The sequence below is a fragment of the Marmota marmota genome, unplaced genomic scaffold (genome assembly GCF_001458135.2).
Source record: "Marmota marmota marmota unplaced genomic scaffold, marMar, whole genome shotgun sequence".
Classification (NCBI taxonomy): domain Eukaryota; kingdom Metazoa; phylum Chordata; class Mammalia; order Rodentia; family Sciuridae; genus Marmota; species Marmota marmota.
Window position 1 is genome coordinate 12,618,278 of NW_025999942.1, and position 27,937 is coordinate 12,646,214.

Sequence of the window (27,937 nt, forward strand, 5' to 3'; positions counted from 1 at the left end):
CCTCCCAGTAGCACTACAGGGAGGGACATGTGGGGAAACTTGGCAGGTGTCACCTGCCCGCAGACCCCACAATAGTGGGGTGAGGAGCAAGCGTGACCCACAATGTCCTGCACACAGGGGACCCATGGCACCATGAGTGGGGTTTGGAGGCAACAGAGGGGGTGGTGGTGGGCAAAAGGCAATTGGACCCACTGATGTCTCTTTCTGTTCTTCCCACCCCACCCTTCTCCAAAAGGACTTGGCAAATCTTTCTTTTAGATTGAGGTGCAGTTTTATAGAGCTGGTCCCGCATCTGAGGCTCTGCATCTGCAGGGTTAACTGAGGATTGAAATATTTGGGAGAAAATTGCGTGTGTCCTGAACCCTGGGGTCCTATTCCCTGAATGATACACTTTAGCAGCCATCTACACCATGCTACATTGTGTCGGGTATCATTGTAATCTAGAGATGATTTAAAGTTTTAGGGGACAATGTGCCATTTTATGCAAGGGACTTGAGTAACTGCAGATCTTAGTATCCAAGGGAGATCTAGGAGCCAGTCCCCACCCTGTGGATACTGAGGGGTGCTGTGTCTTGAACGCATCTTATTGAGGGTGCATGTCTTGTATCTTTGGGGTAAATAGCCAAATATGGGCAGGAATGGGTTTCATGTGATTCTTGCCCCGATCACATCCCTACTCCAGAAGCTGAGCTTCTCCTCCTGGGCCCTAAGGTGCCCCTATTTAGGAAGCCCCTGTGCAGGCCTGGGGCCACCTGTTCTGGGGTACATCCCAAGGCCCTAATTTAGTAGCCAGCAATTCTAGTCTCTGCATTCTCCAAAAGCATTGGGGGCCTCCACCAGTGTCCTAATGCACCCAGGATCCCTGCATTCCCAAGGGTGGGGGGGTGTGGGCCCTTCTTTTGCCTCCCACATCCGTCAGTTTGCTCGGTGCTGTATCAGGTACACGGATGGGAAGGGCCCTGGCTTTTCCTTAATATCAAGTTTCCTTCAAAGCAGAAGTGTCCTGCCCCTCAGTGCACATGTGCCCCCAAAGCAAAAGGCCTATGTGTGCCCCAGGGCAGGGTAGCCTCCCCACTGTGTTCCCGGCTGGCCCTAACCACCTGTCCTCCTTGCTAGGTCACTGGCCATCGGGCCCCAGTACACCTCTCTGAGCACACACCCCATCCTCTGTGCCAGCATCCCAGGCCTGGTGCCCAAGCAGCTGCGCTTCTGCAGAAACTACGTGGAGATCATGCCTAGCGTGGCTGAGGGTGTCAAGCTGGGCATCCAGGAGTGCCAGCACCAGTTCCGTGGCCGCCGCTGGAATTGCACCACTGTGGATGACAGCCTGGCCATCTTCGGGCCTGTGCTCGACAAAGGTACCTGCCCTGCTACCATGTGTCCTCTCAGGGACTTGGGAAGCCTGTGAGGGAGGGGCAGGCTGGCCTGGGATGTGCAGATGCAGGGTCCCTGGGTGTGCCTCCTCCTCCCTCCCTCTCAGGAGCCAGGGCTTATAGGGAGAAAACCCCAGGAAGGGAGAGGAGCTGGGGCTGTGGGTTGGTCCAGGAAAGAGAGGACGGTGGGAGACTGGGTGTTGGTTGGCTGCTGCCAAAGAGCAAATTAACCCATAATGTAGTGGCTAGAGCAATGATTACCATGTGCCGTTGCAGCCTGCTGGCCAGGGGTGCATCTGCCCATGTCATGAGGCCAGCCCAGCTGGACACCATGAAGGGCCTACTCGACGGGGGCTTCTTAACAGCCTGGGGCCTGCATCTCAGGGCAGATATAGGGAGAGAGAGGAAGAGACAGACAGAGACAGAGAGAGGCAAAGAGAAACAAAGAGACTGAGACAAGGGACTAGGGGACAGAGACAGGGAGAAACGGGTAGGGAGACAAAGACACAGAGACCCAGAAACAGACACAGCCAGGCAGAGAGACAGAGGGAAACAAAGAGAAACAGGAGGCAAAGGTGGAGAGAGAGACACAGAGGGGGACCATGGGAGAGAGGACACACAAAATGCAAGCTTTTGTGGCTTTGGAACAAAACTAAGGAAAATCAAACGATTGGAATCACTTCTAAGCATACAATCCTGTGCATTAGCACATTCATAGAATTGTTGACACAACCTCTCATTCCAGAATGTTTGCATCACCCTCAAAGAAACCCATGCCCATGAGTGGCCCCTCCAGGCCCTCTTCCCCTCCAGACCCTTGGCCACTGGCCTGCTGCCTGTACCTATGGACTCTCCTGTTGTGGACATTGCCTACAGCATGGTCACTCACTGTGCGACTTCTGGGGCTAGCTTCCTACCTCAGCATGGCGTTTCAAGGGACGTCTGTAGGAGCATGTCAGTACTTTGTGGCTTTTAGTGGATGAATACTCTACTCTCCCAGGAAGGATGGACCACATTGTCTATCCCTTCCCCAGTTGGTGGACACCAGGGTTGTCTCCACCTTTTGACTATGTGAAGAGTGCTGCTAAGAACAGCATTTCTTGGGCAAGCATTTCTTTTTGAATCTTTGGGGAATAAAATCAGGAGTGGTGATTGCTGGGTCATATGCTAATTCTATACTTAGTTTTTCAAGGAACTGCCCAATGTTTTCCATAGTAGCTGAACCATTGTGCATTCCTACCAGCAATGCCTGAGGATGCCGATTTTACACATCCTCAGCAACACTCAGTTTTGCTTGTGAGCCATTGTGGTGTATGTATGAGGCATCTGTCTGTGTTTCATGTGCACACGCCAATGGTAAAGTGTGCTCATTGGTTTTCTGCATATTGTATTTGAAGAATTGTCTGTTCAAATCCTTGATCCATTTTTTAATTGAATCATTTGTCTTCTTATCATTGAGTTACATGTGCTTTTTATATATTCTGGATACTAAACGTTTATCAGATACATGATTTGCAAATATTTCCTACCATGTGTATCACTTTTGTGATAGCGGCCTTTGATGCACAAAAGAGCTTACTGTTGATGAAGTCCAATAAATTTAGATGTCATATCAAAGCAAGCATTTCCTAAGCCTAACTCACAAAGATGCACAGCTATGCTTTCTCTCTTACCTTCAGGCCAGGTGAGTGAGCTACTTTGAGCTTCTTTATGCATTTGCTATCAAGTGGGGATCCGGTCACATTCCTCTGCCTGTGGAATCCTGTCATTCCAGTACTTTCTGTTGAAAGGTTGTTCCTCTCCCTCTGAATGATCTTCACACCCTGGTCAAGAATCAGTTGGCCAATTCCATTCCATTGGCCTATGTGTCTATATTTTTGTGAATACTACACTATTTTGTTTGTTGTAACTTTGGAGGATGTTTTGGGCAATGTGTGTCCCAACTTTGGATTTCTCTTCCAAAATTATTGTGGCTATTGGAGTTCCTTGCAATTCTATTTTTTCCACTTTGTTGTTGTTGTTGTTGTTGATGATGATGCATTATAGTTGTACATGTTGATGGGTTTGTTATTATATATACAAACGTGCACACAACATGATAATATAATTTGGCCAAGGTCACTCTACCTTGCAATTCTATACAAATTGTAGATCAGCTTTTCCATTGCTGCAAAAAGTCAGTTGAGCTTCTGGTGGGACTGAGTGAAGCTGTGGGCTGCTTTGGGATGGTCCTGCCTTGCCAACCACACTGCGTCTTCCCTCAAGAGCGCAGGATGGAGCACCCTCTCTGTGCCTACTTGTATGCTGTGGCTTTCAGGACACAGGGCTTGCACCTCTGTGGTTAATGTATTCCTGAGTGCTCTGTTCTCCTGGTGCTGTTGTAAATGGAATTGCTGCCTGATTCTTTTTCCAGGTTGTTCATTACTGATCTTTAGAGACACATCTTGTCAGGTGCCATGGTGCATATCTGTAATTTCAGCAACTTGGGAGACTCAAGACAGGAAAATCAAAGTTCAAGGCCAGCCTTAGCAAGACGCTGCCTCAAAATAAAGAGTAGAAAGGGCTGGGGATGTAGCTCAGTGGTAGAGTCCCTGGGTTCAATCCCAGTACCCCAAAAAATTATAAGATAAGAGTTTTCTGTGCTTTGAGTCTGTATCCTGCAATTTTGATTATTGGCTGTGAAGTGTGTGTGTGTGTGTGTGTGTGTGTACTGTTTGCACATCTGTGTGCATACCGTTTGCCCCTTGTAATCCTCTAGGGACAGGTTGAAGAGAAGCAGGACTACTCTCCCCTTACCTCTTTCCCTAACTCCTCTGGCTTGGACCTCCAGAGCCCTGCTGAAGAGAAGTGGTGAGAGTGGCAGCCTGCCTGGTCCCCCACCAGGCCGGAGGCCTTCAGCCTTCACCACTGTGTGCCACTTGGTTACAGGTCCCCACGAGGTCCCCAGGTGGCAGAAGTTTCTGTACTTCACTTTTGAATGTTTTCAAGGAAAACCCTGTGCAGTCGCTGCTCTACCCCCACAGAGTTCAGAATTCAGCAAAGCAGTGTCTTGACTCAGAGAGATGCCAGGTCCATTTTGGGATGCTGGCTGCCACTTGTCCCCAGACCTCCCTGTGCCAGTCTCAGCCCCCACACCCACACCACCCTTTGCTGGGCGCTGTGCCCTTTGGCTATTTCCAGAGGTCTGACTGTGGGGTCCGGCAGTTTGGGCTTGCTTTTCCATGGCTCCTGGAGTTTCCTACCGGGTCCTGGGGTGTGAGCAGACCACAGACCCCACCACTCGATGGCATAGAGGTCACCATGGAGGAGCATCATGAAGTTTGCAGTGTAGTCAGCTCCTGAAGGGGCCATCGCTTCCTGGAGCAGGGCCCAGGAACACACTGTCCATGGAGGCACCCAGGTGACCAGCAGGAGGGAGGAGCTTGGGCAGAGGGCCAGGTCGTATGGGAAGGGCTCACCAGGGACCCTGCATCCTGCAGTGTTCCTCACAGCATGGCCACAGCTGGGGTCCACTTCCCGTCTCCACAGCCCTTCTCCTCTGGCTTCCTGGGCTTGCGCCCACAGCCCCAGCCTTCCATTGCTCAGGTCAAAAGCCTTGGGCTCCCGATGAGCCTCTAAGGCTCAGAGCCCCTTGGCAACACCTTCAGCCTCCATCCAGAGCCTGGTACTTCCCACCATGCCCTCCCACCACCCAGATCCCAGTCACTGCAGGCGCTCCCATGAGACCCCTTGGCCATGCCCCATGACCAAGAGAGCTGGTGTTCCTCCCTTGACAGCCATGCCACGCTGCCCACCTGCCTCCTTGGCCCCGTCCCGGCAATGCACAGAATGTGTGTGCCCCCGCACTCCTAGCCCCCCAGGCCACGGTATCAGGAGGTAAAGCCTGTGGGAGGTGATGAGGTCATGAGATGGGAGCTTCACGATGGGATCAGTGTCCTTATCTGGGGATCCCAGGGAGCCCTCCCCCAGGATCCACCTCTGTCCTCACCATGTGAGGACAGTAAGATGGGTGGCCGTGGGCCAGAAGCAGCCCTCACCAGGCCGGAACCTGCCAGGCCGTGACCTTGGGCTTCGGCCTCCAGAACTGGAGCAGCACATCTGTGTTTCACACCACCAGGGCCAGCGTCCTTGTCAGGCAGCCCAAGTGGACCAAGACACTCCCTGACCCGTCCACCCGTGGGCCTCCTGGCTGCTTCTCAAACTCGAGGCACAGTTTACTCCTGACTCACACCAGGGAGGGCTGCCAGGAGCACTCTTCCCACTCTGTCTTTACAGATCACCACCCGGATCCCACGAGGCCCTGTCCTCATGCCAACAGGTTTTGTCATACATAGCACCCCCACCCCCAGTGCCTCTGTTCCCCTCACATGGCTTCTCAGTCCACCAGCCCTGCCTCAATTTTCCTTCCCATGTACAGTGTCAGTGCAGCCCACCCTGCCCAAGGCCAGGGGAAGCCCACCTTGCACACACTGTCTGATACCCAAGGAAGGAGCAAGTGGCCTTGCCATAGCCCAGCAGCTGGGATTCAGGAGGTTGGGTGTCCAATCGAGGAGCCAGCCCTGCGGGCCACAGGCATTGGTGGAAGCCAGCTGAGGAGGCCTGTGTGTGGCTGGTGCAGCCTGGCTGGGAGAGTCTGCACCCTGGTGTGGCCATGCCCCACCCCCATCCATCCAGGATGGCAGTCCGGTTGGAGGTAGAGGAAGAGACTGGAGCTGGGGGCCTGAGGCCCCTGTGCCCTTGAAGGAGAGTGGCTCACGTCCTGGACTGTCAGCGTCCTGTCTATGAAGTGGGAGAATGCTGCAGCCTGCCACTTCACAGAGCTGCTGCTCAGGTGTCACAGACTTGATCGCAGCTTGGTTCTGGAATTGGAGGAGTTGGGTCCTCAGGGCCACATGGCTCCCCAGGAATGTCAGGGTATGGGGGTGTTACTTGTGTAGGCATGTGCACTTGAGTATGGGATGTGTGTATTGTAGTGCGTGCAGTGCTGACACACAATGGTCCGTGCACATGTGTATATATTGGCCATACACAGTTATCACGTGTGTGTGTCTTGGTGTGTGTGGGTGCAGGATGTGCATAATGTGGCACACACATGTGCTACAGTGTGTGCTGTGCATACAGGTAGCACTGTGTCTTGGTGTGTGTGGGTGCAGGACGTGCATGCATGTGGCACACACACCCGCTGTAGTGTGTGCTGCACGTACAGGTGGCACATGCAGCTTGGTGTGTGCTATGCACGTGTGTACATGGTGCAGAATGGTGGCCCGGGGCAGGGAGAAGTGTGCCGCGTGTGCTGCTGCCGAGCAGACCCAGACAGGGTGCTGGTGTCAGGGGGGTGTATGGCTCGAGAGCCAGGTAGAGTTCCCAGGGCCTCCCCCTCCCCAGAAAAGGAGTAAGCAGCAGGGATTTGGAAAGAAGGCAAGAAGCCTGTCCACCTGGCAGCTAGCCCAGGTGGTGGAGGAGGGTGTGCGGAGTGGGGTGAGGAGGGGACACCATCCTTCCCTAGAAGCCCTGTTGCCATCCAGGGAGCCTGGGGGCATGCCACACCAGTCAGGGTGTCTCTCAAGAGAGGGGAGGATACCTGCATGATTCCATAACTGCTGTCCTTGGGCCAGAAGAGAAGATGGCCCTATGACCCCATTTCAGTGAGGGGCTACAGGGAGCAGGTAGACGAACTCCTGTAGGGCTGCCACTCAGACAGCAAGTCTGTCCCCAAGACTAACCCTCGGGAGCACAGCTACCAGGGCCTGGACTGGACCACAACCTTGGAAAGGCACAGGTTTGCACACCAGGGCCCTAGACTGGAGATTGACTTTGGGACCAGCTGGATGAATGCAAACCCCAAAGTCAGCCTGTGGCCTCATCTCAGCCAGCTGGAGGAGCCTGCAGACGTGTCCCTCTCTGAGCCCCTGGCATGCCTTGGGACTCATCTTCAGGGCTGGGCTGTATTCCTGTGTGGCTAGACCACACTTTGCTTATCCACTCGGATGTCGATGGACATTTGGGTTGTTCTCTCTTCTGGCCTATTGTAAACAACGCCACTCTTTGTGGGGGTGTATGTTTCCAGTTCCCTGGGGAATACAGCCAGGGCAGTGTTGCTGGCCACTGGGGACCACTGGCATTCGAGGAACAGCTAAACGTCTGCAAAGCATCTGCGTCCTTTCACCTTCCTTCGGCCAGAGATGAGGGCTCTGACTTCCGCTCCATCTCACCAGCACTTGCTGTTTCTGGCTTTTGCTCTGCTCTGAGCTCCCTGCTCCGTGAGCAGGGGTGTCTCACTGAGTTTTCCCTTGGATTCCCCAGAGGCCCGAGGGTGTGGAGTGTGTTCTCCTGTGTTCATTAGCCATCTGAGTGTCCTCTTTGGAGAAATGTCTGCTCAGTCCTTCCACCACGTTCTGATGGCGTTGTCTTTTTGCTCTGGAGTTCTGAAGTCCTTTGTATAGTTGGTGTGCAATCCATTATCCAGGACATGATCTGCACATATTTCCTTTCACTCTGTGGATTATCTTTTCACTTTGAAGCATAAAAGTTTTCAATTTTGATGAAGTCCAATTCATCTTCTTTTTTCTTTGGTTGCTTAGTTTGGGGCACCACTGCCTAATCCAAGGTCACAAAGATGTATTCTCCTCAAGTTTTCTTGTAAGAGTCTTATAGCTTTAACTGCTGCGTTTGAGTCTCTGATCTGTGTTGAGTTGATCTTGTGTGTACGGTGTGAGACATAGATTTTCCTTTCCATGTGAAAGTCTAGCTGTTCCAGCCTCATTTGCTGCAGGGACAGCTCCCCACTTCCACAGCCAGCCCCGTTGGTCTGGGCATCCTTGTCAAAGCTGAACTGCCTTTATTTATAGGCCACCTCTTCTGTTCCACTGGTCTTTCTGCCTGACTCTACACTGTACTGTAGAGTCAGTACTGCTTTGGTATCTGTAGCTCTGTAGCATGTTTTGAAGTCAGAAACTGAGAGGTCTCCAACTTTTACCTTTTTTTCAAGATTTATTTGGTTATTTGAGGCCTCTGACAGTTCTGCATGAATGTTAGAATCAACTTATCAGGGGCTGGGGCTGTAGCTCAATGGTAAAGCGCTTGCCTCATATGTGTGAGGCTTTGGGTTTGATCCTCAGCACCACACAAAAATAAATAAAGATACTTGTGTTCATCTACAAGCAAATGAATATATTTTTTAAAAAAAGAATCAACTTACCAGTTTTAGCACAAAAGACTGGATTTTTAGGGGTTGTGTGGAATCTGCAGGTCAGTTGGGGAGTATTGCCATATCAACAACATTAAATCTTCTGATCCACGAACGCAGAATCTTTCCATTTACATTGGTCTCAATTTCTCCCAATGTGGCACAGTTTGAGAGTACCATTCTTATTCTTCCTTGATTAAATCCACTCCCAACTGCCATATTCATTTTTGATGCTGTCATAAATGTGTTGTTTTCTTCATCTTCTGTTCAGATTGTTCATTCCTGGTGTGTGGTATTTGTTTTGGGGATTTTGTTTGTGGTTTGTTTGCAGACCTGGACGTTGAACCCAGGGCCTTGTAGATGGTAGGCAAGTGTTTCACCACGGAGCTACCCTCTCAGGCCTTTGTATTTCATTCTGAGACAGGGCCTCACTAGGTTTCCCAGGCTGGCCTTGACTTTCGATCCTCCTGCCTCAGCCTCTGGAGTTACTGGGATCACAGGTGTTCACCACACCCAGCGTTGTATATTTTTAGTATGCCACAGGAGCTCTGTAACCTGGCTGAAGTTGTTCATTGTTCTAACAGACGGGATTTTTGCAGATATGTTTTTTTGTACATAAGAGGGTTTTACCTCTTCCTCACAGTCCAGGTTCCTTTTATCCAGGACGTGTTGAACAGCAGTAGAGGTGGGGCACTCGTGTTTCCCTCCAAATCGGGAAGATCCAGCTTCTCACCATTGGGCACCATGTCAGCAGTGGGCCCAGCCCATTTTTAAGCTTTATGGATCTAGGTGTGAAAACCTTGTCCTTACAGATAAAGAGAGGAAATGGGAGAGTTTTATTATAATGCATCATTCAATTCTTTGGAATTTTTTGGAGTTATATGTGCCAAAAACTGTAAGGACATCTATTAACAAAAAGTTTAAAAGTCTGTCAGCACACAAATCAATTAGATCTTCCTTAAATTGTGTGGAAAACAGGAAATTAGAAGTAACTGATTCTCATAAGATCCAATCATTATGAATAGCACCCTACTTCTGGGACAAATCCCTAAGGCTGAGGGCTTTCCAGGAAGATTCTGGGATATCCTAGAACCAGAGGGGTATATACATGGGCCTGATGTATACAGTCCTCCCTATTGCAGGCACACACCCGGGCCTGTACACAGTTGGTGCCCTGAGGGCAGCACAGAGGTATGCTCCAGCTCTTCGCAGGTGCTCTGTGAAGGTGTGTCCAGGGTAGACAGGGCTGTGCCTGGGGCTGTGAAGTGGGAAGTGTTCCCCCAGGGGAAGCACCCTTGGCCAGATCTCCTAGTACTCTCCCTCTCAACACACAGATGGTACTTTCCATGTACCATTTCAGGGCTCAACACCTGGCAGCCACTCAGTCCTAACACCCATCCAACAAGGCCAATGCTGTCGTGAGCCTGTTTTCCAAGACAGAAAACCAAGGCACTGTGGCCATATGGGCCTCCAGCCTTAATGGCTTAGCTGCAAAGTCTCCAAACAGAGGGTGGGGCCTCGGATATAAGCCCAACAAGGTCCCCCTGGTGTGGCTCAGGCCTGTGGAGGTAGTGGGGACTGCCTGGAGGGTAGGACAGTTGCTATGGAGGCCAGGAATGGGTTAAGACTCCTGAGCCCCCACCTCACCCCCAAGTTTGTTTGGGGAGAGGGTGAAGAGTCTGCAGGTCACTGAAGATTTCTTCTGAATAAACTCAGAAGGCTCCCCAAGGCCAAGCAACCCCTGCAGGTGTCTAGTCCTGCCCTAAGGAGCGGACAGGCAAGCTGGCTTCTGGCCAGAAGGCTAGAGGAACCCCTGACCCTCATATTCATTCCTTCACTTCCTAACAGTGGCCTATGTGCTGGCACCTGGACTGTTTGGCTTCAGCATCCCACACCCTCTCCCCACCAATGCAGACCCTGTCCTGCCTCAGGGTGGGAGCAGGCTACATTGTCCCTTCTGCAAACATGTCTGAGAGCCCGCCATCAGTTAGCAGCCTCCTCTGTCTCTCCTGCCCCCCCTTCTCTCAGGCTCCCTCCCCTCTCCTTGTACTTCTCTCAGACTGTCTCACCCTCCTCCCTTTTCCACTGGATGAGCAGGGAACTCTCACTGCTTGGTTTAAATAGGAAAGAGGATGCCTGGGATTAAAGGGCAGGATTCCTAGTGGGCCCCTCCAGGTGCCCCAGAGAGAGGCCAGCTAAGGGAGCCATTGTGGAATCCCCCAACCCCGCCAGCCTCAGAGGCTCAACTTGGCTCACAGTAATCAATCTGATTGGATTAGGGTCAGGGTGACCCTAATCATGTCAAAGGTCACCTCCGGCTTTGTGGCAGACACCATGGGGATGCCTGGTCACCCTGCTGAGGCGGCCTCGTTGAACAGAGTTTAACATCGGCCAACCTGTGAGGGGAGCCAGCCTCACGCAAGTGTGCATGTGAAAGTGCATCTGAGCATGCACTGTGTGTGGGTGTGTATGTGTATGTGTGTGTGCACATGTGTGTGCACGTATGTGCTGTGTGGGGAGTGTCTGCGTGTACGAGCATGTGTATGATGCGCCATGCTGTGCTTGTGGAGTGCACATGCATGTGTGTGAATGTGTGTTATGTGGGCGGCGTGTTTGCAATGTAGTAGTTTGTGAGAATAGGAAGGAAGGGCCATGTACACCTTCTGCTTCTAGTCCCATCTGCCCTTGGTCCATCTGGCCTGGGACTGTGGGCCAGGCCCACCAGACAGCTTGGGGAAGCACAGGTGCCTGGGACAGCCAGAGAAGCAGAGCCGGGCAGGTTCTGAAGAGTTCTCTCCTCTTCAATCCAACCTAGCTCTGGGCAGAAAAGCATTTGAGGAATTTTGAGAGCATGGAGACTGGTGCAGCTTATCTGTTCCTTAAGGCCGGCCCTGGACACCTGGAGGGCCTGAGCCAGCTGACACCCTCTCTTGACCTCTGGTGAGGTGAAGCCAGTGGGGAGGCTGTAAGCACAGAGGCCTGCCAGGGCTGTCCAAAGAAGGCTGCTCAGCCCCAGGGCCTGGGACCCACGGATGGACGTCAGAAGAGCAGCAGACATTCCTGGGAGGAGGCCAGTGGGAAGTGCAGTAAATGTGGCTGCCCAGCAGGGTTGGGGGTGACTTGTGGCTTTGCCGGGAGCCCGTCTTTGTATTGGCTGAGTGGGCCGTTTGTACCTCAGAGAAGAATTACAGGGACCATAAGGGGATGAGATCTGATGCCCCAGGACCCCTGGATGCTGGGGCCTCAGGTTGCACTCACCCTGATATGAGTTGCTCCCAGAGTCCTCCTAAGCCCAGGTTCCTGGGCCATGCAGCTCCTTTTGTAGGAGGGGCCTGTCAGGGCTTGCCTCTCTGAACCTGCCTTGGGGGCATTTCTCTTCCACTGTCCCCAGCAGCCCCTGGGGGTGCTCTGCTGGCAGAGGCAGCCCTTACTCACTATAGGGTTCTTACTGGAACCTCACCCACTTGGACAGTCCCCAGCCCACACATTCTGACTCCTGTTGAGGGGTGGCTGACCCCACTCAATGTAGGGTATGGTCAGACTCCCGGTGTTCCTCAAGCCCCAAGGGTGGCAGAGGTGGGGGTTTTGGGGTGTCAGGTTCTCAGTGTGTGCCCTTGGTCAGCCCAGAGACAAACCCCCACGTCTCCCAAACTTAAACCCTGTTCTCTTTAGAGAGGGGCAGCCCAGCTTTCCTTCCCTCCAGGGCAAAGCCCCTTCCTAATGATTGTCTCCAACATCCGGAACCCCTCAGGGGGTGGTCCCTGCACCGTCCTGTGTGTCCACAGCCTACCCAGAGGGCCGGCAAGGGGAGGGGCTGCCGGCCAGCCCCGGGCGTCCCCAGCCTGCATGTTCAGGCGGGGACCAAAGGGCAGCTCTTTAGGGAAACGGCATCCCCAAATCCAGGTTGCGACCCCTGACCCCTCCCATCCGAAAGTGTTGCCATTCACGGCGCATTGGGGGTGGGGGCTTGGCTGGCTCCGGGGGCCTCTCCGGTATATCATTAACTCTCCGCAATGGGAGGGGGACCCCGGCCGACACCCCGCCGCGCCCGGCTCTGAGCACAATGTCCCCGCGACGACGACAAGATTAAGCACAAGGGAAAAGTGAAAATGCTGTTGGCGATTCACACGCCCTTCGGGGTGTTGAATTAGAGCGACTGAATAGGGATTTCCCCTCGCGCCGACGGCCCGGCGGGCAGCGCATACTTCCAGGTTGCTATGACTGGCCGGGGATCGCCTAATCACCGGCCAGGGGGAAATTCATATAAAATATCGCCGGCCATTGTGGGCCTAACGCGGCGTGACAGTGCGGCACAAAGCCGGATTCATCAGCCCCAGCGGGTCAGCAAGGCGTCCGGCCGCGCGGGCCGCCGGGCGGTGTCAGGGGCCGCGGCCACGCTGGGGCGCGGGCGCATTCCGCTCTCAGGTGGCTCCTGGGCCTTTTGTGCCGCCGTGTGATTACCAAATGCCACCGCGACACCCCCTCCGGGCCGCCAGGCTCCTCAGCGGCCTGGAGAGGGGCCGCGGGAAAGAGGGAAGGTGGGCAGCTTGGACAAGAGGCGCCGGGGCGTCGGCCGCCAGCGCGCACCCGCTGGGGCACACCGCCCGCTCCTGTCTGCCTGGCAGTGCCTGGTCCTCCCGCCAACCTGACTAGCTGGAGTACTAGGCCGGGAAGGGGTGCCCACCGTTGGGAGTTCTGGAAGCCCACGGAGCCCTCCCTACCGAAATGGGAAGGATGGTTTTGTTGCTTCCAAGTGACCTAGGATTGGAGCAGCCAGGACCATGTCCAGAGTGGCCTGGAGGCCCCTACCAGGATGGACTCCATCGCTGAGTCCTCCCATCCCAGCTCAGAGTGAACCCCCAGACAGGACCCTGGTGGAAACTGAGAGAACTTGAGGAAGAGGCTTGGTGTATTTGGGGCAGCAGGCGCCCACCCTGACCCTTGTGTGGGCCAGGTGTGGGGGGGTGTTGTAAAGTGCTGATGCTGGTGGATTAGTCTGCTGTGCTCTCTATGACCATCTGCCAGGATCTCCCCAAGGTCCATTCCTGTGCAGTGGCAGTTTCAGCAGGGATAGGTCCTGTGCTCCAAGAATTCTTTGGCAGAGGAGGACCCAGAGAGGGCTCTGTCTGTGCAGGCTGTGGCTGGATTTGAGCTTCCCTGCACCTTGCTCATAATGAACTCTCAGATCCTAGATCAATGAATGGACACATGGATCAATGAATGGACAGTTGGTGAGTGGATGGCGGTTGGGTGAATGGAATCTGGAAGACAAAATGGATAGAATAGATGATGATGGGTGGATGGGGGTGGATGGAAGCTGGAGAATAGGATGAATGGGTGATTGATGGAGAACGTATAGATGGCTTGTTAGTTGGATGGTTGGTTGGTTGGATGGATGGTAGCCAGATGGATGGATGAGTGAATTGATGGATGGTGGATGGATTGAATAGATGGGGAGTGAATGATAGATGGATATAGATGGATGGGTGGGGAATGGTGGATGAAGGGTGGATGGGTGGATGCGTTGATTTTAAAAAATGGAAAGAAGGAAGGAAGGATAGATAGTTGATACTTTGCTTGAACTTTCTAAATGAAACTACAGCAAGTGCTGGATGAAGATGGTTTCCCCAGGTGTCATTCACTTCTATTTTGGAACAATTTACCACATATTTCTCTTATTTTTCTCTTTCCCTACACCTGACCACAGTGTAGGAAGAATCTTGGGTCTGAACAGAGCAAGCTCTCTATAGCCTGAAAAGTTCACCCAGGCTCTGCCCTGGGTGACTTGGCCAAATGTCAGCATTAGTCTAAGTGTCCTGGTCCCTCAGCCCACAGCCTCTCCCCCTCCTCCTTTGACTTTGAGTGGCCCATTTGAAATAAGGCATTTTACCTCAGACTGGAAAGGTCTCCTGCTCTCTGGAGTGATGGCTGATGGCTTCACCCCACACCCACCCACAGACCTCTGTTGTGCCAACAGAAACGGAAATTTCTAACAACGGTGTTATTTGTGGCAAAGAAATTGGCTGTGATGAAGGCAGCAGCCTTGCCCTCCTCAGGGACCTCATGAAGCCTTGTCCCCAGCAACTCCAGGAAGGAGATTACTCTGGACTGGTTCATTGACAACCTGCTTATTGCAACACCCTGAGGAAATCTGATAATAGCAACAGATGCTCTTTCCAGGAACACACACTCCTTCCCAGACACACCCATGCATTCTGCCACAACCTCAGAGGGCTGCCAACCCTAGAGGACTGCCTGCCCCTCGACCCCTGGGTGAAATCAGCAGTCCCTGTGCTTCGGAATGTCACCTGGGGCCATTCTCCTGGGCAGCCTCAGGGTGTTTTCTGACTTTCAACTTTGACATAGTCCTCAATCTGTAAAAGCCTGGCGGGAGGCATACCAGGAGTCCTGGAGCCCTTGTCTGGCTCCAGGATGCTGACACAGGAACAACCACGCACCATCCACTGAAGCCAGGACTCCAGTCTACCAAGTAAGCTGGCTTGACTCACGTCACTGCTTTTCTACTGACCTCCCTTTTCTGTCCCGAAATCCCATCTCAGGTCCTTCATTGCTTTTTGTCACCACATTGCTTAGGCTCCTCTGCCCCTCCTCCCCTGTCCTGACCCTGGGACCACCGAGGACATGGCCAAGTATTTTTAGGAAGGCCCTTGATTTCGGTTCACGGGAGGTCTTCTGACAGTTAGGTGCAGGCTGTGCCCCTTGAAGGTGGAGCAGTGCCCTCAGGGTCCCATGGTGCCTGTCCATTGCTGGGATGCTGATGCCATCCCTTGCTTAGGGTGTCTGCTGGGTCTCCAGCACACAGCCACAGGCCACAGGTCTCTCTTTGTGATCCATCAGTGTCGTGGGGAACTGCTTGGGGACTAGTGACTTCAGAACACACCATCTCTCACTTCTCTGGCCTGCAGCTTCTATGACGGCCTCACAGCTGGGGATTTCTGTCCTGGTGGTCTGAACCTGTTTGCAGAGCCCTGGTATCTCATTTCTTCCTGAGCCAGTTGAAGGTCAGTTTCAGGGCTTCCTCAGCTTGGCCAGCCTGACATTTTCTGGAAGGAACCTCACCTCCTCATTTGACATCAGAGGAAACTGAGGCTCAGCAGAGAGCACTGATCAATTTGCTGGTGACAGAGCCAAGCAAAAATGAGGTCCCTTCCCTGTGTCTTAAGTCCTGAACTCCACCCTCCCTCCCCTGCACACCCTTGCCCTCAAGTGTGTCTGCCAGCCCTGTGCTATTTGCCTAAGTTCTGATAAGCAGAGATCTCCCAGCCCTTACCCTGGGCAGGGCAGGGGCAAGGCTTAGAGAGCTCTGGTCCCTGGCTCTCCTTATCTTTCAGGGTCTGTTCAGAAGACAGAGAAGGGCAGGGAGTAGGGACCAGCTGGGAGACAGCTCCTGCAACAAAGCGGGTTTTCTTGTCTGGGTCAGAGCATTCAGGAATTGGAGTGTCAGCCTGGAGAAGGTCCGCAAAACTTGGAGTGAGAGAGGGCAGGTGGAGAAGCCAAATGTGTTTCTCCAGGAGGTCAGTTAGATGCTCCCTCTGGGCTGCCCTGGGAGGGGCAGCCAGGAAACTAAGTTGCAAAATCCCCCAGGCCACTTGCTTAGGATTCCTAACCCAGGCTCAGGGACAGCAGGGAAGGGTAGGCCAGTCCCAGAGAGTTAAGAAGAAAGTATGCCCAACCCCCACCCCAGAGGGGCAGGGAGGGAGCATTTTAGGTCCTTGAAAGATAGGATAAGGCCAGGTGTGGTAGCCAGGCCTATAATCCCAGAGACTCTGGAGGCCTGGACAGGAGGATCACAAGTTCAAGGCCAGCCTGGGCAACTTAGAAAGACCCTGTCTCAAAAAATAAAAGAGCTGGGGTATAGCTTAGTAGTAGAGCACCCCTGGGTTTAATCCCCTGTACCACAAGTAAATAAATAAATAAATAAGATAAAATTTTTAAAAATAAATAGAGATAGATTAAGGAGGGGTCTCTGTAGAATGGAGGCAGGAGGGAAGTGGCTGGTGTCTGGCATATACTGGCATCTACCTACTCAGTGCCTTAGGGCCTGGGAAAGGCCACTCCAGGCCTGTTTGTGAACTGAGGATTCATATGAGGAAAGGAAAACAGGAGGACCTTGGGAAGGTGCAAGGAAGTGGCCACCTGGCAGGGGGACTATCCTGGGTCCACCAGAGGACATGGCTCACCCAGTGCCATTAGCCTGGGTGCCTTGGAGCAGCAGGGGCTGGCCTGCTGAAGATAGGCTTGCTGCCTACCCCAGGGCTCCTACCCTTTCCTGTGGCCCCACAAACTTTGAGTAGCCTTGTTCTCCAAACTGGAAATGAAAGGTGAGCAAGACACAATCCCTGCCCTAGGAAGTGTCCAGGCTGGGGACACATCACAGGAGCAGCGCAGGTCCAGTTGAGGAGCAGTGGAGGCTGGTGTAGGGGGGACCCCCCAGCTGGGAGACCTGGAGGCTGTCAGGGGCCATACCAGCTACAGACAACATCCAGGACCCTGGCTGTTGCCCCATAGAATAGATAGGACTGTAGTAGGCACAGCCTGAGCCAGGGAAGAACAGGGAGCAGCAACAGATGGAAAAGCAGGGTCACGCAAGGAGTAGCCTTGCAGATCTTGGGAAGTGCCACATTGTCATTTGGCTTTATACAAAGAACTTGGCTTGTGTGGCGGGTGTGATGTGTGTGTGTATGTGTGTATACATACATGTGTGTGTGTCAGAGGAGTTATATGGAACTGGGGATGCCAAGCCCAATTAGGAAACTCTTTGGGGTCCAGGTGGGAGACAGACTCACAGAGAAGGGCCTAGAAGGGTGGAAGAGGCTGGGAGACCCCAGGGCCCACTTGGGAGAGTGGAGAGTTCCTTTCTGGGCTCCTGGCTGGATGCAGGGGCTGTCCAGGCTCTTGGTAGAGCCCTAGGAAGGGTAAAAGAGCAGCTGGGGCCTGCAAAGGGTCATCCAGGGAGTGTGTGCAAATCCATGGAAAGGGTCACCAGGGTCACCCAGAGGGACCCAGGGAGGCTGTGACCAGTCAGCCAGGGGAAAGGTAGCAGGAAGCCACCACCCAAAACACTTTCTGGTTTGTGAATCCTCAGATCTGGGGAAAGCATGCTTCAGGTGATGGACGCGTGGACATGTGCTGAGCCTTGCAGTGTGTGGGTGCATGCTTACTGCTCCCCTGCCCTGCCTGCCTGGGCTTTGGGGCACATGAAGCTGCGGGGCTTCCCTCCCAGGACTGAGCTGCAGAAGGTGTGGAAGCAGCCCTGCAACCTGCCTGCTTGCTCTGGGACAGAGCTCCTGGGTGTCCTGATGGAATTAAGGAGGCCACAGCCTTCCAACCCCAAGGGGCCTGAGGGAACGTCTGCCCAGGAGACCCTCCACACCCCTTCCTGTCCCACTGAGGGAGGTCTCCTGCTCTCTTCTTCCTCCTGACAGCCCAGGGCATCAAGGAGAGAGAGATAAGAAAAGGTCCCTGCAGGACCACAGCAGAGACACTAAGAAACCGCACAAGGGTGTGTGAGCCCCCAGAGACCTGGGCCTGTGGCACTGGAAGCCCAGAGCATTTTTTAGCTAGGTTCATATAATTCCTGCTTATCAGTAGGTCAGATTCTCATTCATCTTGCTCTGGCACTTTCTCTCACTCAGAATGCCATGCTTAACATACAGCAGGTACTTAGCACACCTACGTCAGATGGCAGGTGGAGAAGAGAGTGACCTCCATGGACCACAGGGCCCACATCCCCCCCACCCAGCAGGCAGTGACTGGATACCTGGCAGCAGAGGCTGCATGCACTCAGGAGCAGAGGTACCACTCATTCCTGCATCTCCAAGCCCAGGCTCTCTGAAGGCCATCTGCCTCCCTTGAATCCCAGCCCCCCACACCGACAACCTTCTCACAAACTCCAGCCCTCCCCAACTGCCCTTCCACAAAAATACCACCACTTTCCTCCTCAGCCTCAGTTTCCCTGTTTGGAGGAAGAATCATGGAACACTAGGCAGCTCCAACATTACCCATGAGCCAATAGCGGCCAGCATATATTCCCTGTAGCCCTCAGTGGCCATGGGCCCAGGTTGGGGGCAGTGGAACTGGCACAGAGTGTGCACTGCAGGCCACTGGCCTTGAGACAGTTCCAGAAGAGGCAGCCCTACACCTGGGCTTGTAGGTTCCTGGAGTGAGGGGTGGCAGAGGGGACGGTAAGAGCAGGTTGCCACAGGCAGAACAAGAGTTGCACTGGGGAGCGGGATGGTGGTCTCCACATGGGTCACAGGCCCAGGACCAGGTAAATTCTGTTTTGCTGCCTTCTTGCAGTCCCATGATTATTGTGAGGTCCTGTTCCATTAGTTACTACTTATCCACAGGGATACACTGCAAGACCCCCAGTGGATGCTGAAACCATGGATGGTACCATGCCCTCTCTAAACCATGCTTTTTTTTTTTCCTGTATAAACTTATAAACCTGTGATGACATTTCATGTTTCAGTAAGGTACAGTAAGATATTAACAATTAATGCTGAAATAAAGCAGTTTGTAACAATATACTATACAGAAGTTAAGCAAATGTGATCTCTCTCAACATATTGGTAAGTTTTCCTTTATGAGCTGTGGACCTCATATTTTTCTGCAGTCTGAGGTATTACAGGAAAGTTACCATGTGTTTCTTTTTCCTTCTTCTTAGCAACCTCAGCATACTCTTTCTTTCCTTTCCTTTTCTTCAGATTGAGAACTTGCTCCTTTTCATATACAAGAGGCACTTAATAAATACCTTCTCTTTGGCATATCCAAATTGCCAGCTTCACTGCTCTTGCACTTTGGGGCCATTATTAGGTAAACAAGGGTAACTTGAACACAGCATTGTGATATTGCAACTGTCAATCTGATAACCACGGTAGCTACTGAGTAACTAATAGATGGGTAATGTGTACACGGTGGTTTCACTGGAAGAAGGGATGACTCACACCCTCGCAGGACCAAGCAGGCTCCTGTGAGATTTCTTCACACTACTCAGACCACGGTGTTGTTTAAACTGGTGAGTTCTTTCTTCCTTCTTTTCTTCCTATCTTTCCTTCTTCTTCTTTTTTTCTTTTTGTGGTGTGTGTGTGTGCGTGCACGCGCGCGTGCACGCACACACACTTGAGATTGAACCCAGGGTTGCTTTCCCATTAAGCTACATCCCTAGCCCTTTTTATATTTCAATTTGAGTCAGCAGCATGCTAAGTTGCCCAGGTTGATCTTGAACTTGCAATCCTCCTGCCTCAGTTTCCTGAGCCTCTGGGATTTCAGCATGTGCTACCATGCCAAGCTATGACTTGTTTATTTCTGAAAATTTCCACTTAATATTTTCAGACTGTGGTTGACCATGGGTAACTGAAACCTCTGATAAGGGGGCTACTGAATTGCTAATTGAATTCCGTGGGATGGACATGCCATGGCTTTGCATCTATCTACCTGTTGATGGACACTTGGGTGCCTCCCATTTGAGGATATCACAAGAGTACTGCTGTTGCCTTTGTCTTGTCTTAGTGCAGATGTGGGCTTCTCTAGGGGAGGGATCCAGTGACTCGGTGGGAATATGCCTAGCTTCTGGAGTTGCTGCCAGCATGCTCTCCAAGGGACACACTGTGTCATCGCCTCCTCCTTGCTGTTCTCTGACTCTGCAACTCCAGCTGTTCCTTGGTATAAGTGGAGCCTCTGTTGGTTCTGGTTTGCACTGCTCCTTGCCAAGGAGTGTTGAGCATGTGCTTGTAGACCCTTGTGCACTTTTTAAAAATTCACATATTTATGATACACAAATACATCATTTAATGTTCAAATCAGGGCTTTTGGCATATCCATCACCTTAAATATTTATCGTTTTTTGTAGAAAAACATTTAAAATCCTCTCTTTTAGCTCCCCCCTCATCCTGGGGAATCGAAACCCAGGTCCTCATGCATATCAGACAAATGTTCTATAGCTGAAACTCATCCCCAGCCCCTCTCTTAGCTATGCTTAAATATTCAATAACTTTTGCTCACTGGGCTCACCCTATTGTCACTCATATGTGGAAGCTGAAACATCTGTTCTCATAGAAGTGGACTACAGGCTGGGACGGGAGGGAGAAGGGCATTAGGGAGAGGCTGGTCAAAATTGCAGTAAGACAGCAGGATGGCTCTGGTGGCGGCTGCCGAGCCCTCTGGGCACTGAAAAAAAAAGCAGTTGTAACAATATATTATACAGAGCCATTCCTGCTGTCTTACTGCAATTTTGACCAGCCTCTCCCTAATGCCCTTCTTCCTCCCGTCCCAGCCTCTGGTCCACTTCTATGAGAACAGATGTTTCAGCTTCCACATATGAGTGACAACATGTGCTACTTGCCTTTCTGTGCCTGGCTTATTTCGCTTAGCATGATGATCTCCAGTTCCATCCATGTGGCCATTGACAGGATTCGCTCTTTTTAAGGACTGAACAGTCTTTCACTGCGCATACTACAGAGTGATAATAACCCAGACAGCATGGTATTGGCATGAAAACAAACCCACACAATGCAGCAGAGCAGAGACCCCAGGGATAAACCCACATATTGACAGCGGACTGATTTTCAACAAGGCGCCAAGAACGCATACTGGGGAAAGGACAGTTGTTCCAATAGATGGTGCTGGGGGACTAGAGATCACCTGCAGAGGAAGGCGACTAAACCACACCAAAGACAAACGTGAGACCTGAAATGTCAAACCACTGGAAGAAAACGGGAAACGCTTCCCCGACTTGGTCTGGGCAGGACGCCCCACCCAGGCCGCCGGAACCCCGCGCTCCTCCCGCTCTCCTAGGCTGGNCCACACGGGAGTCGGCCTTCGTCCACGCGATTGCTTCCGCCGGCGTGGCCTTCGCGGTGACGCGCTCGTGCGCAGAGGGCTCGGCCGCCATCTGCGGCTGCAGCAGCCGCCACCAGGGCGCGCCCGGCGAGGGCTGGAAGTGGGGCGGCTGCAGCGAGGACATCGAGTTTGGCGGGATGGTGTCTCGAGAGTTCGCTGATGCCCGGGAGAACCGGCCGGATGCCCGCTCCGCCATGAACCGCCACAACAACGAGGCCGGTCGCCAGGTACGTGCCCGGGATCAAGGGTCCTGGGGCAATGGGGGCTTCCTCAGCAGGGCGAGCGTCTGGCGGGCAGCACGGCGGGCGGGGGGAGGGCTGCCTGCGGTGCCCAGACTGGAGGTCTGTCACGTCCTGTCCAGCAATACCTGAAGGTCAGCACTGTCCACCTGCGCTCCAAACATCCCGTGCATGCCTATGGGATGGCGAGGCCACCTGTGTGTGGGGTCACTGGGAGGAGGGAGGCCTACATGATCCCCTGTGCCATCCAGGGAGAAAGAGGCAGGGGAGTCTGCAACCAGGACATGCACTCAAGGTGACCAGACACCAAGGGGAGCACATGTCTGTAATCCCAGTGACTTGGGAGGTGGAGACAGGAAGATTGCAAGTTCAAAGCCAGCCTCAGCAAAAAGTGAGGTACTAAGCAACCCAGTGAGACCCTACCTCTAAATAAAATACAAAATTGGTCTGGGATGTGGCTCAGTGGTCAAGTGCCCCTGAGTTCAATCCCTGGTACTTACTATATATATATAAATTTTGGAAGATAGTTAAGACACTTTCCCATAAGACAGAAAGAGCCAAAAATAGCCAAAAGAGATGAAAGATAAGCAAGAACAGAAAATGTGGCAGGTCTTTCCAACAGACACAAAGATGAATACAAAGAGGAGCAATTTAGCCAAAAAAAATTATATATATATATATATATATACACACAGACACACACACAACACACACCCACACACACAACACACACCAAAAAAAAAAAAAATCAGGAAGTTTCCCCAGAACTGTCAGTGGCTGAACAGCAAGGAGGAAAGACCCACAAGACGCACTGATGTGAAGTTCAGAGCCTACAACATATTGAAGCCCACTAACTTTCAGGAAGAATGTTTGGGTTTATGCAAAAGATTAGGAATCAAAATTGGATCAGACTTCTCAGAACAACAATGAAGGTTAGAATAAAATAGGGTAATACCTTCAGAACTCCGAGGGACAAAATGGTTTAAACCAAGAGTTTCAGACCCAGCTAAACTATACATTAAACAGCATATGCAGTAGAAAATATTTGTTTTCAGACATACATATTTTACAAAATTTACCAGAATTCATCTTCTGGCAAAAAAAGATATCTCCAAGAAGATGAAATTTATAGAATTGATAGATGCATGAGCATCCTGAAGAAGGCATTTAGGTAATTAAGGAAGAATTGGAGGATGAATCAATGACAGATACATTAATAAAAGCAAAGAGAAAAAGTCATGTGGGAAAAGAAATAATACACCGCATGGCTTCGTGGAGTATGACATTTAACATGGGTCTAACACCATCAGCAGAAATGTTGATCTTACTGAAATTCTGCTATAGTTATTAGATTGGGGAGGGGGAGAATTGAGAAGTGTGGTTGGGTGATGAGACAGAGAACCAAATTTCCATCTCATGGTGAGAAGCCCCCTTGGCTGAGTTACTCATGGTAGATGGCACCGTGGTGGGAGGACAAGTGAGAGGGAGAGATATCATGGAGAGACAGGGAGCAGGGAGGGCCAGGCTTGATTTTCTATAAACCCTCTGACAAGAACTAACTAGGGCCCACAAGGACTTTCTCAATTTCTTCCTTCATCACAGACATTATAGAAGTAGAATCAGCCAAGGGGGTCCATAAGGAGGGACATCACAGGCTACTGCTTTGGGAGCCTTGAGTCTGACAGGAGTACCATCCTTCCATAGGAACAGAGGCACATGGAGAGGGCCTCTGTTCTGCCTGGTATTCCTGCAGGTGAGCTGCAGGGAAAGAGCAGGCCCCTCAGTAGAGACACAACAGGGGCTGTGTCCCCAGTGAGCTAATAACTTCTCACCTCTTTCTATTTAAGTGTATTTTAATTGACATATAATAATTGCACATATTTTGGGATACAATGTGACATTTAAATACATGTATACAGTGTGTAAAGATCAGATCAAGGTCACTGACATTTGTATCACTTCAAACGTTGATCATTTCTTTGTCATGGGAATGTTCAGAATCCTCTCCACTGGTCATTTTGTGGTCAACACCGTAGTTACCCCCACTTCACCACGTCACATTAGAAGTCATTTCTCTTGTCCAACTTAGGCCTCACCTTTTAAAGGTCTTACTATCTCTCCACATCACCACCCTGGGGACCAAGCTCCCAGCACGTGAACCTTGGGGGAAACACCACATCCAAACCATGGCAGCCCCATGCAGCCGACATGTCAGGTTAGGAATGAATGCAGTCAATACCCAAATCATGAACGTGATCCTCTACATCCTTCTCTTCATTAAATCCTGGGAATCCACCATTGGGTTTGCACATGCAGCACTTCTCCATTAGGATCAGCCATATCTGGAGGGTCATGAGTGACCAGGTCCTACCACAGTCAACAGTGTCACCATAGACAGTTCTGAATGCCAGCTGCCCCTTTGCCTTCACCTACACCCCTTTCCCCAGAGAAGGAAAGGGAGGCTGTGTTCCCACTGTCCTCCTGAAGTCCCACCTCTCCCCCCTTTCCCCAGAGAAGGGAAGCATTTTCTATTACCAAACACACTCCTCATCCAGGCCCTGTCCAATGTCCTCAGGCCCCCAAGGCCTCCCTGAGTTCATAAGGGATCACTCCCCAGGGTTCCTACTCAGAACTCCCAGCCCTCAAGCACCTATTCTGGGCAGCCCTCCAATTCTCCCTCTTTGGATGAAGGTCTTCCTTCTGGCATCCACAGACCATGACACCTATGTTTTTAATGTCCCCCATCACACCCACAGGACATACACAGAAAGGAAGCCTCTCAGGTCCTGTGACTTGGAGGCCTTGGATCTGGCAGGACAGACCTCTGGGCTGGAGCACTAGTTGCTATAGGGAAGGTGGTGGTGCTGGGGGAGCACGAAGGGCCCCGGGGGCTTTATGGAGCAGGTGGGCTGCAGGCAAAGAGCAGGGAGCGAAGCAGCAGGGGGTTGAGCAGACCCTGACTCACATGGGCACTTCTGCAGGCCATTGCCAGTCATATGCACCTCAAGTGCAAGTGTCACGGTTTGTCGGGCAGCTGCGAGGTGAAGACCTGCTGGTGGTCGCAGCCCGATTTCCGCACCATTGGTGACTTTCTCAAGGACAAGTATGACAGCGCCTCTGAGATGGTGGTGGAGAAGCACCGCGAGTCGCGCGGCTGGGTGGAGACCCTGCGGCCACGCTACACCTACTTCAAGGTGCCCACGGAGCGTGACCTGGTCTACTACGAGGCCTCGCCCAATTTCTGTGAGCCCAACCCGGAGACCGGCTCCTTTGGCACGCGTGACCGCACATGCAACGTGAGCTCGCATGGCATTGACGGCTGCGACCTGCTATGCTGCGGCCGTGGCCACAATGCGCGCACCGAGCGGCGCAGGGAAAAATGCCATTGCGTGTTCCACTGGTGCTGCTATGTCAGCTGCCAGGAGTGTGCGCGCGTCTACGACGTGCATACCTGCAAATAGGCGGCTCTCCAGAGACCGCGGGACAGGGCTCCCACTGGGGCCCGACCCCCGCCTGGAGGTGGGCTCCTCTCTGACAGGGCAGGGCTTAGACAGGGGCAGGTGGAGTTACTCCTTGGACAGGTAGGGCTGGTGAATGAGCAGAGGTTGCTTGACTGGGTGGAGCCCCTTCCAGTAGAGCCAGGCTCTGAAAGGGGCGGGACTTCGGAACCGGTTTCTCCCTGGAGTGGAGCTGCAGTCCCAGGCTCGGCTTGAAGGGAGGGACCTGCGGGAACTGGGCCCCTGGAAAAGGGGCTTTTTCCTGTTTAAGTGGAGCTCCTGACTGGAGGGGGGCTCCCGTGGGTGGGACTTTGGATGGGGCAGGGCTCCTCTCTGAGGGTGGGGCTTTTTCTGTGGGGCGGGGCTCCTGAGGGCCCACTACCCTCTTCTGCCCGCTGAGCAAAGCGCATCCCCTGATGAAGTGAGCTGCAGAGACCCCACGGGAGGTACTGGATCCCCGTTTCCATGCTTCTGGAATCTGGGAGCTTCTCTCCAACCCCTGGGCACCTCTCTCTCCACCTAGGGACTCCCACTCTCCCCACTGGGACCCTCTGGAGGAAAGTCTCCCGCGTCCCCTCACCCTCCAACCCTGAGAACCCAGCTCAGACCTGGGAGAACTGACTTGGTAGAGGGTGGCTGGGGAGGGGTCTGAATCCCTGGGCCTCTTCCCACTGAGGCCTGCCTCTGGCCTGGCCTCCAATCCCAGGCCTCTTCCAGGAAATGTGCCACTGTTCCCAGGCCACTGGAGTTCCTGTTCTGGTCTGGGCTGTGCCCAGCCCCCAGGGCCACTCAGAGATGAGTTCTGTGAGAACTGTGGGGGCATCAGCTCAGACCCTGCCTTAGACAGAGGACCCACAGCCCCGGCAGTCTCCCTCCCAGCCCCACATGGCCAGCATTGAACCCTCCACCCTGCTGTTGAGGCCAAGGTGTCCAAACCTACCTGTCACCAGCCAACATCCAGGAGCTTTTGAAGTCTCTGCCTGGGCTGGGAGTGAGAGGACACTGGACCCATCCAGCTGGTGCCCAGGGGCTGTCCACAGAGAACTCTCCTTTGTCTCTGCCACTGTGAAATGTCCCCACCCTCCAGGTAGGGGAGGGGACACAGCCAGGAAGGGGAGTTGAAGGCTAGAAGAGGCCATGTGCCAGGAACGTCCTCAGCCTGGAATTATTCATTCTGGGTCTTAATTTCATTTCCAATGCTGCTATCACTGGAGTTTGACAAACAGATGTGTTACCTTTTTTTCTTTTCTTTCTATGAAAGAAATTATTTTAGTGATAGTGTGTAAGTTTCAAATAATGGGGAAAATAAAATAAATAAGGACGCTTTTTTGTGGCTTGTGCTGGTTTTTTTCCCCTTTCATCTTGTTATTTTGGATGAGCATCTACTAATTGCACATACGTGAGACTCAGGGTGATATTTTGACACGTGCAGTCTCCTGCCCTTACCGTTTGTGGTGGGCTGGGCCCATGCTGGGAAAGTGAAGATGCTGCTCAGGAGAGGGATCCGGGACAGGGGACACATGGCCAGCCACAAGGAGGCTGTCAGCACGCCTCTGCAGGGGGCCCAGGGCCAGCATTCCAGGAGGAAGGAGCAGAGGCAGCTCAGTCAAGCAGAGGAGGACCCAGCAACTGTGCCATAGTCTAGATCAGTGTGGACCAGAGTCCTTGGGTAGTGGGGTGACGATGGGGGTGGTAGGAGGCTGTGTGTGGGAGCAGGGCACCAGGTAGCCATTGGTGAACAGACATTGAGAAGGGACCTGGGCCAAACTTCATGCAAGTCAGTGTTGCAGAGGAGACAGGGATCAGGTCACCTCCACATACGTCCACGTTCACGTGTCCAGCATCCCAGCATAACCCTGTATGTGCCAAGTCTTCTAGGTTTGGAGACAGCAGCCTGTCTGCTGTTGGCTTCTGAGTTGAGTCAGTTGGATCCTGCAGGACTCACAGGACCCCAGAGTGGGGCTGGTGACCGGGAATGTCTCAGACCCCATCTGTGGGAATCTATGGACCAGAATTGTACTGCTTTCTAGGCAGCCCAGGGCCTCTGCCAAGCCAAGCAGGGAGAGTCCCCAGAACAAGCAAGGCATCCCACTGCTTGCAGAGCAGGCTCATGCCCACCTCTCTCAGAATAAAAGTGCATCTTAGAAACAAGCTGGAGGCCTCTCTCAAGACTACACTCCTGCCTGTCCAAGCCCTGCTGGGGTCTCTGCTCTCTTCTCTGCCCTTTCATGCCTGCCCCCTCTCACTGTCCCTACCTCTGGTCCTGCCCTGATGTCCTGCTGAGGTCTTCCAGGGTAAGCTCAGAAGGTGGAGGCAGCTGAAGGAAGCAGGACTGGTCCCACCCTCTCAAAAGCTCATGTCCAACACAGCCATTCCTACAGGCCATTTGCAAGCTGATGGTAAGACAGGGCCAGGGGGCTAGAGAAGGCCTTGGCAGTCCTTCTCAGCCTGACGTCCGATTGCTGTAATTCACGCATGAGCTCTGGAATTGGGAAACCCGCCTGGCCTACAAGGGCAAGGGAGAAAGGAGAGCACAGCTATGTGGAGTAAGGAGGTAGGAGGACCGAGGCAGCCCCGGAGAAGGGTGGGCACAGCACACACCCACCCTCAGCAGAGGTGGGCTGCCTGGCCTGGGGGAGGAGGAACACAGTCCCCAGGCCAACACAGGGAATTGGGGCTGCCTGGGTCATGGGCAGGGCCCTAACAGGCCCGCTCATCCCCAACACAACTTCTCAATCTGCCAACCACATGTAACCCCAGAAGGAGGCTGGCCCCTGGGCA

The 27,937-nt window shown here is 52.8% G+C and overlaps 1 protein-coding gene across 1 annotated transcript; it reads left to right on the forward strand.

The window, feature by feature from the left end:
- Nucleotides 1-1,096: 1,096 nt before the first annotated feature.
- Wnt3a (Wnt family member 3A) lies at nt 1,097-26,482 on the forward strand (the record flags this gene model as incomplete). Its single annotated transcript, XM_048801248.1, has 3 exons — nt 1,097-1,358; nt 21,382-21,647; nt 24,641-26,482. Coding segments are annotated over 3 exons (1,008 nt in total), but the record flags the coding sequence as incomplete, so codon positions are not given.
- Between the last annotated feature and the right edge of the window lie 1,455 nt (nt 26,483-27,937).